The sequence below is a fragment of the Uranotaenia lowii genome, chromosome 1 (genome assembly GCF_029784155.1).
Source record: "Uranotaenia lowii strain MFRU-FL chromosome 1, ASM2978415v1, whole genome shotgun sequence".
Lineage (NCBI taxonomy): Eukaryota > Metazoa > Arthropoda > Insecta > Diptera > Culicidae > Uranotaenia > Uranotaenia lowii.
In genome coordinates this window covers 177091918-177101791 of record NC_073691.1, presented here as the reverse complement: position 1 = coordinate 177101791, position 9874 = coordinate 177091918, and the positions used below count along the sequence as shown (strand labels likewise).

The following is a 9874-nucleotide window of genomic DNA, read 5'->3' as shown; positions in this document are numbered from 1 at the left end:
GCAACTCGCCGTCTTTGACATTTTCTGACAGCTTGTAACTTCAAATTTCTATGCTCCAAAAATTAGAACGATACTTGAACCCATGCTTGTCCAACACCTCGCAAACAGAACAGAGCAGAGAACGAATTACACTTTTATCATCTCGGTTTCCGAGTGCACTGCTCAGCCGATCAACGTTCACTTATCTTTTTGCCGAGTGCGTCCGATTGCGGTTGCTCTGACGGTCGGGTGGACGTCGCTCGCTCTAAAGAAAAGAGAAGGAGCTGGCTAGAAAATTGTGCTCTAGCGACGCTGCTGTGTCGCTCAGTGTATCAAGCCAGAAAGATTTCAATGCAGGAATGTTTTCTACTAAAAAGCCGCTATGCAGTGCGGAACAGTGCATCATTTGAAGACGTCGAATGTAGCTATTTTTGTACGTAGCCGGGCCGGGCACTTCCTGGCAAATTATTTGAAAAACATGGTGAAAACCAGGTAAATAATCTGAAATTCTCTATTCCATAAACCAAGCAATATCCGGCCAAATCTGAGGAAATTAAGGAAATTAAGGAAAAACGACTTACATTTTTTTTTGTCGCAACACATCAGCAGTGTCAAATTTATTTTTAAAGCATACGAAGGAAAGTTTTGGTTTGATATTTGATGAAATAAACTTTCACAAATCCAATTTTTGACAAACAATTTTAAACTGAATTCGATTTTCTTGTTCCATTTTCCAAATAATGTGGAAAAAAACTGGGCAAAATCAAAGTAGTTTTTTCACAATATCCGGGCATCGCCCAATTGCTGTATACTTAGGTTTATGTCCTTTTAATATCGTACGTGGGAAGCATTAATTTACAAAAGCATCAATTCGAAAAGTAACATTTACTAAAATTATCCAAAAATCTTTGCCTTTTAAACAAACCGCGAACATTACGCAAGAATCTAGGACAAATTTAAGTAATAAAACTTCGAAACTTTCACAAATAGTAAAATTTAGGATTTATCTTCCTTAACCGCTACGCTTTTGATATTTTTCGACCGAAGAAAGCTATCGTAGCTAATCATTTGTCCTGGTGCAGAACATCAATCTAGAGGAACTCGCTCAGGAATGAAAAGATAGGTGTTTTGGGCAAAGTTGTTAATTCGCATATTTTGATATAAAATTTATAGGCGAGAGATTTAAAAATAGCGCGATAGTAACAATAACTTTTAGTAGAGCATTTTTCAAGTATTTTTTTTTAATTCAACCGTATCTCCTTGGGTTAAGATTGTAGAACTTTGGTATGTTTAGCAAAGTTGTGTATTTTGTTGAGATAAATAACTTTGTAGAAGAAACTTAAGCTCTAAAATGCTAAACAAGAAAGTTATGATTTATATCTCGCTATTGGTGGACTTCTAAACTTTATATTTCATATCAAAATATGCGCTTTATTATACAGAGCAATGTTGTCGAAAACACCAGCATTCTATCTTAACTACCTTTGGCGTTATTAATTTAGTTCCGTTAGATTTATGTTCTGCATTGTAAATTCTGACGCACTTACAAACGTCGATCCAGACGCAACCGATGAAGACAAACCGAGTATTCTGTAAAGCTTCTCTTTCGCCCGAGTGCGAACGAATTTATCTGCACCGAGAACGCACTTCATCAGTTTGCTTGCTTATCTTGCCCACACTCGGGTGGACGCTTGGTCGCTCTGGAGGTAACGGAGCATTTTTTAAAGATTCTCTGTTTGGGGAGAGCACAGCGAAAAAAATACACGCTCTTACTCTGAACGGGCAAATCTGAGGAGCGATGCCAAGCATGCTTGAACCCGTTGATGAACTAGAAACATTTTCGTGGGAGTAAAAAAATTGCGATTTTTCTGAAGTTAGGGGAGACTTGATCCCCTATTGAAGGAGACTTGATCTTTTATTCAGGAAGCCCAAATCCTTGTATAAAAATAAATCAAAACCCCAAGATAGAATGTTAATTGACTATTTTGGTCATGTTTGTTCTCATTTCACAATTTATAGCAGACATAAGAAGAAAATTCTATAACTTTGTCTCAACGCTAATAACATTGCATACTTAAAGGCGTTTTTTTCTATAATTAAGAGAAAATTAATTATTTTTGCTCTTTTCTTCAGACAATTATTTGATAAATATTAGTTTTTGTATAAATATTGGTAATTTCGTAATCAGCAATCATAACGATCAATTCAGAAGAAGAATATGCCGTTTGGAAGGGGGATCAATTGTACCCAACTCTAGGGGATCAATTGTACCCATAATCAACATTTTAGAAAACTTTTTCTAAAAAAATTGAGAGTTTTCCATTGCTTTGAAAATATGGCATTATGAAGTTCATTTCACGCTCGAACGATTGATACATTGGAACAAATATTTTTTTCATAATTTTCCCATGTAAGGAACATTTTAAAGTGATGAAAAAAGATCTTCAAGTTACATTTTGTGAAATTTTTCAAACAATGTTCAATTACTCAAACAATTATTTTGTTAAAAAATTTTCAACTACAAGCATTGTTATTTTGCTAATTTTGGCACATTTTTCTAGAACATTTGATCATTGTAAAACATTCCAGTTTCGAGATATAGCTAAGGAATCAAGTATCCCCAGGGATCAAGTATCCTCATTCTCCCCTATAGTTTATTTTTTTCGTTTGTTGGCTCCCTCCTTTAGAAGAGAGCCCAAACCAGCCGTACCGGCCTGAGCCTCCAGTGTTGACCTACGGTGTATAAAGTGTACTACCCAAGAACCTTTAAGCACTAAAAATGGCTCTAACTTGGCATTGTAGTCCGATATAAAGGGCGAACAGGAAATTATTGCGACACCGAAAATGTCATGCCAATTTTCTTATAATGTTTAGAATCAAACCAAAATTTTAGGGTAGTTTTATATATATATTTTTAAGGACATACAGCGTCTTAGCCGATTTAAGTTTTACAGACTGAATAAATGACGTGGACAACTTAAGATTAACATTTAACTGGGAATCGAACCATGCCATCAGTGGACCAGCGATTACCGTCTTACCACGCTAACCACTCGACCACCGAGACGTTACTTCAAAAATCAAAAGAAAAGTTAATCGATGGAGCCTTGAGTGTAAAATTCAACGCGTTTTCGCTTGATGCCCTCCATCAAAGTCTTTACAGTGTCATCCGGTACCAGTTTTTTTTTGTTCTATTTTCTTAACATGTCCTTCTCGTCTTTGACTGTCTTCTTGCTCTTCCGAAGTTCCCGCTTCATTATTACACAGTACTGCTCCACCGGGCGCAGCTCCGAATAGTTTCATGTCCTTTGGAACAAAATGGACAGAATTGGCCTTATACCACTCCAGGACACTTTTAGGATAGTGGTATGATGCCAAATCTTACCAAAATAGCGGAGCTTCGTCATGCTGCTGCAAGAACGGCAAAAAGCGCTTCTCAGATAAGTAGATGTCGCCATTTACTGTGCCCTTTGTCACGAAAGGCTCAGTCCGCAAGAGCAGATGGCCTGCCAAACGAGATATTTTGAGGCGAACTTCGACATTTTTTCTTAAATTTGTCATCCACATCGAACTTGCTCTTGTCGGCGAAAAACTCCAACACCGGAATTTGCTTAAAATCGGCTTTTATATACGTTTTGTCGTCCATCACACAGCAATCATATTTTTTCAGCGTCTTCTCGTAGAGCTTCCGTGCCCGAGTTTTAGCCATCGATTGTTGCTGCTCAAAGCGGTTTGGGAGGTTCTGTACCTTATATGTATGTAGTTCAGCTCTCTTCTTTGCATTCTGGACGTAGCTCTGCGACATGCCAATCTTTTTAGCCAAATCCCGGCTTGAGACGTTGGAATTTGCTTCAATCATCCGCTTCACCATTCCCTCCATCTCTTTTTTCTCCGGTCTCGGTTTTCTTCTAGATCCTTTGCCGTGGTCCGTTCCCAACTGCTGGTGTCAGGAAATCCCAGGTGTTTGGAAAGAATTTGTTCTCTCCACTCACGTTGGTGCACCTCCATTTTAGTTGAATCGAAAAATACGACTTCGAGTTTGACAGCATGTAAACAATACACATCAATGAGAAAGTGTGCAAAATTGGGTTAATTTTTAACCAATGGTAAAAAAAGTTATGCCCTGTTGAATGTGTCACAATAATTCCGTGCTTGCCCTTTATATCCCTCCCACCTTTTCCCATTTGATTTCTATTTGACGAACGGAATATTTCTGACAGAATGAGAAATCGAACTCATGATTTTTCATTACCAGTGCCTTTGCTCCATGAACGATATCATCAACGCATTAAAGTTTGAAAATTGTGCTTAATTAAAGTTAAATTTCGGGGCCATCGGTGGCCTTAAATGATATCATGTTGTCAGTTATATGTACTTACTGTAATTGCGATACATTAACGATTACTTAAACCAGAGGAAAAAACATCAGGTGTTTTCAAGTTTTTTTTTTAATTTATGTACCTTCTGTCTTATACCAATTACTTATCTTGGGACCAGCATTTTCTTTCCGGAAGACTGGCAAAGCTAAAAAGTCATTGTAAACGATCATACTTTCTTCGACTTCTGCAAACAGCATCACCAAAGCTATCTTGGAATTTCCCTCGGCCGTAAGTTCAAATCGCATGAAAATATTACGCTCAAGATAGGAAATAAAGTTCAGGTGGACCCAGCACAAGTTTCAAACAGCATCAACAACTACTTGTGCAATATTGACCCCCAATTGGCTGCTAACATCGCAAGCAATCGAGACATTCAACAGTACAATTCACTTCGTTCGCAACCATCGCCTTCTTTGTTTTTGAGACCTTAAGGATTGGACACACCCGTATCACATATGGCGGTCCGTTTCTGGTGGTTGGACGAATTGCGAAAAATGTTGGAAGCTTATGACAGTTACTCACATTCTTTTTGACTGTCATAAATTCACTTCCGCAACATTTTCGGATTGGGATATCAACAAATTTTTATCAAATGATGATAGCAAACTATCTGAGAAAAACTCATTTGTTAGAACAATATTCAATGTTATTGTTCAGCTTTAATCTTAAGACCTGAATGACCATTGTGGTTAATGGTCTATTAAAATATTATTATTATTATTTTTACTGTACACTGTGACTTTCTATATAATTTAAATTCACAAGCTTGATTGTTACAGTAAACCAATCATAACTCCTCAAATTAACAAACGAATCTGATAAATTTTCAATTTGCTACCTTGAATGTCCATAAACATGAGTCAGCCAATAAAGTACACGATTTCATAATACTGTAAAATAAAGCTGTCCTCATCAACTGCACTACATTATAATCTTAAGGTAGTGTTTTTTTAGAAAACAGATAAATGAATCTAACAAACGATAACGCGTAATGTTCGGAAACTTTGAACATTAGTCTGCGCTTGGACAGCAATCAAGCTTTAAACTATAAAATTTCCCAACGCTGGAGAAAAAAAAGGATTTTTCCAAGAAATTCTATGCAACACAAGGCGAAACCATCTGCGGTTACTGAAGTTTTATTCCACACGTCGAGAAAATAGTAGGAAGTTAATATACTTAAGATTATTACTTACGCCAGTTCGCTTTAGGGTTTCCACATTTTGAGCAGCCCATCCTCGCTGTACGTGGCCAGCAGATTCTGATGCGGGTGATGTGTCAGTCCGATGACATCCTTCTCGTGCACATTCAACGTTCGCTCCAACTTACCGGAGGTGACCGAAAAGCAGTACAGCACCAAATCCTCTCCGGCGCAGTAGATGAACTCTCCCCTCGGTGAAATAGTCGCACAGATAAATGCACCACCCTCTCTTTTACCGGAAGAAAACGACCGCACAATTTGACCCTGCATGTTCATGATGACGACTGTGTTAGACCGATTGCAAACGACAAAATGTTCAGGATTTTTTGGAAGCATGAGAACTGAATTCACTGCCAAATCACTACCGAGAGCTTTGAAGGTACTGGTACATTCGGTGGTTTTTAGGGACCAAATTTTGACTGAACCATCCGATGAGGCGCTCAACACACTGTGTCCATCCGGCGAAAAAACTGCTTCGTTGACAAACGAAGTGTGCCCGCGGAACTCTTTCAACATTTTGCCAGATTTCAACCCATACAGACGGATCAAATGGTCGAACGACGCTGTAAGGATCTGGCTGTTGTCGCGAGAAAATTGTAAACAAGTTACACCTTTAGAATGTGCCTTTTCGAATCTTCGCAAGCATTGACCGGTAAGCAGCTTCCAAACTTTGACCTGACCATCCTGGGAACCAGTGGCTAACATTTCAGAATCACGTGAAAATGCCATAGCAAGCACGGCTTGCTCCATCATCATGAAGTTATCTTGTGCTTGGTACTTCAAATCCTTACGAATTTTGCCAGTGGTAAAATTCCACACTTCAATAAATCCATCCACGCTTCCTGTAACCAAATATTGGCCATCAGGCGAAAAGAAAGCACATTCCACGTGACTTTTCTGACCGAACTTGATTTGCCGGGCCAATTGGGTGGGATATGATTCATCTTCCTGGTCCCGAATGGCGGCCTTACCGCGAAACAAATCGATAGTCGTACCGGGTGGCAACAGACCCTGGTGCTGCTGCCACTTCAGAGCTTGTCCCAGCAAAGCCAGCAACCTAGACGAGGGCACCACTGAAACTTCCCCAGCTAGAGCTGTAGCAATTGCCGCCCGTCGCTTTTCTTTGCTTCCACCTTCCGGGTAGGCCTCCCGGGGATCAAAATATGCTCGCTGTAGCATATTCTCTAAGTGGATGTATCTGAAATAAATTAATTCAATAAACAAAAATTATCAAAACCCAAAAAAACACAGAAGCTACCTTTCGGCTTCTTGCTGTTTCAGCATAATCATGGGATCGGTTTGTCGTAGCAAGGACCGAGCTGCTCCCAGTTCCCTTAACTCAATTAACTCCAGCACTACCTGCTCGTAGAGATCGATCAACTTTTTGTCCGGAAGTTTCAACGATTGGATAGCTTTCAGAACAGTGTCCCAGTGACCATTGTGGATATCGGACACGAAACCCTCAACACTGTCAACCGTATTGAGGGACACACCCGTTTCTTCCTGGAGCGTTTGTAAAGTTTTGTGCAAATTCGATTCTTTCAAATACTGCTGGATTAACCGGATGACGCTGGAAGCCAAATGGCAGAGTAATTGGAGATTGATTCTATATGGGAATTTGCGCAAAACTAAGCTACTTACTCGGCAGATTCGATTTCTATGGACATGTTGAACTATTAGATTGAACTTTTCCAATAAAATTCACTTTTTTCGAGAGAAAAATACCGTATACCGTACAGCACTAAAAATTTTGGAGATTTTTAAAAGTAAACAAACAATGACGTCGGAAGGGTTGCCAGTTGGACCGTAAACAAAGAAAAAGCAAAACACTGAAAAAAACCGTCTGTACGGTCTGTACCCAATAAGAAAAATCCATTTTTTCGCCCTACTGTCGCGCAAGTAGAGGGTGTTTCCGTTTGCATCAACACACTTTCCTGGATAGCACAAGCTGAAATATTTTAAAATGTCTGACTTGGTCGTTTAGTCCTCCTACCTTCACATCTTTCCCCCTGTATATGTACCCTATTAATCTTGGCTTTGTTTAATTAATAGAGTAACCTCTCATGCGATGGGTCCGACAAACTCTACCAGAAGGCTGGCCAGGAAGACGATCACTTGGAGTAACTATCAGAACCTCAGCTACAGGAAGCCACCAGCGAACCCAGATGGAAAATTTTTATAGTGAACCCTAGACGTTCCCCTTCCCTCTCCTAAATTATATAAATTATATAATGAGTCGCCGCGACTCTTACGGCTGCCCTTCTACTAACATAGATAAGTTAAGTGATACATTCGGCAGAATGAAACTTTATTAGTAAAATGCCTTAATAAACAAACCTTTGATTAAAAAAAACAAGCTGAAATATATTTGAGAGCCGTTTTCTCCAACACTAAAAAAAGTATCACTTCAACAAGGTTTTGCTTGTATTCAATCATAACCCTACGAAAATTTTTTTTTAAACTTTGGCGGATAACATACTGGCGAACGTGACCAATGCACAAATGGAACAAATTTGCACGCCGCATTCAGTATATGTTAGCCAAAAGCCATTCCAATGGTAAGTAAATAAGATTTTTTTCACAGCTTCACCTCACCCGCATAGCCAAAAACCGTACACTTTATCGTCGGAATTATTTGGTTCTGATTACATTAATAGTCACGATCCGTATTGCGTCTTTGCTTATGGCACAGGTGCAAAAGCTTTGCTGGGATGATAAGAAAAGATTTCTGAAAGATACGATTAAAGAATTTTCGCGTGTCTGACTGAGTGTTGGTGTCTTTGCTGCAGCTGTCACGTCACTTTAGGAAAAAAAACACGAGGCATGTGAAACCGTATACAATTTAGGAAAAACCTTAAAGTTTGGCCAGGAAAACCATTAATGGCCACAAGAGCATTGCAAAATGAGCACACAGAGGCCAACGACAACGTAAACAATAAAGGTAAGTAAAAAAGTTTTGTTTGTTTTGCGAAAATATGAATTTTTTCAACACTCCGTACAGGCTGGCAATAAACAGCAGGATGCGAGGACAAACCCCAGCACCCGGGTTCACCAACACCGGAACAACGTAGACACTGAGCCACGTAGAAGTGGCTGCAACTGTTGTCGGGAAAAATTTATTGTGCGTAAAACAACACAATGACAGCACTGGAGATGTCATCGGCGGCGAATCGTCGAGTTTGGAGGCGGTGGTGGCGAACCTTCGACATTGGTTTCGATAGTACCTTTGGAATGCCGTGGAGTCCACATCTTGATTATGAATGTTGTAAGTTTTATAAAATTTCAATTTCATCAGAATTCAGATCGAGGAATCAGATTTTTTTTTATTAATTTCAAGTCGACGGTTCGGAAATGCATGAAATTTGGATAAAGAACGGTAATCCAATTAGATAATCGACAACTATTCTGTTTTCTTATAGGAATTAACATTCTCCCAGTTCCTCGGCCTAAATTGACTCTAGTCGCCATCGATCGTACCACCATCATCAACACCACCAGCGGCAAAAGCACCATCACCAAATTCAAGATTAGACATCCGCCGGATGTCCCCTCGCATCACTACCTGCTTTCTATTGAAAGAGACGATCACCACAGTACTAGCTGCCTTCCTCACCATCTCCATTAATCGCAAACCAATTCAGCTTTTGCTACAAGAAGTTGTTCAGGCGGCGGTGTGGCCCCAGTATTTCCATTAGTCAGCGTTGGGAACAGCAACACAGCTAGCATTTTCAGAGTTGCATCCGCGACATACATTCCAATGATAACGGCCTTAGAGGTAGCACCAAGATTGCCCCTGCGTCGCCATATTTTGGTAATATACATGTCTGTACTCGGTAATTTTGAGTTTTTCATTTTCATTTTGTTTTTAGGTACCTAGCATTCTTCTGAGAAAAAATACATCGGTTTCTAGGAACTGCCGGAAGAAAGCTGCGAGTATTTTTTGCAACAATGTACATGCACATGGTATATGTTTCAGAAGAAGGAGTCGTATGTTTGTATGGAAGGACAATATTCTAATTTAGAATTCACCCCGACTGACGAGGCCAATAGACACTCGCTACAGCGTCTGCGGTGATATGGTGACATTGCGGAAACTGCAGCTCTGGAGGATGTTCATTCCTTAAGTAAATTTTTAATGCGGTGGAGTTCCAACTGGCAAACGCGAAACATCGGTTTCAACCGAATTATCAAAAACCGTTCTCCCACAAGTTCAAAATACGGCATAAAAACCAGACAAACAACAATGCCAGCAATATAAGAATCGATTCCAGCGATCTGGTTATTAGACTCCCGATATCATCGTATATAGGTAATTTGT

At 39.6% G+C, this 9874-nt stretch overlaps 1 protein-coding gene and 1 long non-coding RNA gene across 3 annotated transcripts in view; one reads left to right on the top strand and one right to left on the bottom strand.

Annotated features, from left to right (window-relative positions):
* Nucleotides 1–7337, bottom strand: part of LOC129737674 (WD40 repeat-containing protein SMU1) — a 33229-nt gene extending 25892 nt beyond the window's left edge. The window contains exons 1-3 of one of the 2 annotated variants that reach the window (XM_055728843.1): nt 7198–7337; nt 6815–7126; nt 5552–6754 (exon numbers count right to left, since the gene is read on the bottom strand). In XM_055728843.1, the coding sequence (XP_055584818.1) occupies nt 5563–6754; nt 6815–7126; nt 7198–7223 (1530 nt within the window). In that variant the 5' untranslated portion in view covers nt 7224–7337 and the 3' untranslated portion in view covers nt 5552–5562. Of the gene's footprint in view, nt 1–5480; nt 6755–6814; nt 7127–7197 lie in introns of those variants that run through there. The other variant, XM_055728838.1, reaches the window with a different exon arrangement.
* Nucleotides 7338–8364: 1027 nt separating this feature from the next.
* Nucleotides 8365–9066, top strand: LOC129757532 (uncharacterized). Its single transcript, XR_008739729.1, has 3 exons — nt 8365–8497; nt 8558–8821; nt 8976–9066. It is a non-coding gene; the product is annotated as an uncharacterized LOC129757532 (long non-coding RNA).
* Nucleotides 9067–9874: the final 808 nt, after the last annotated feature.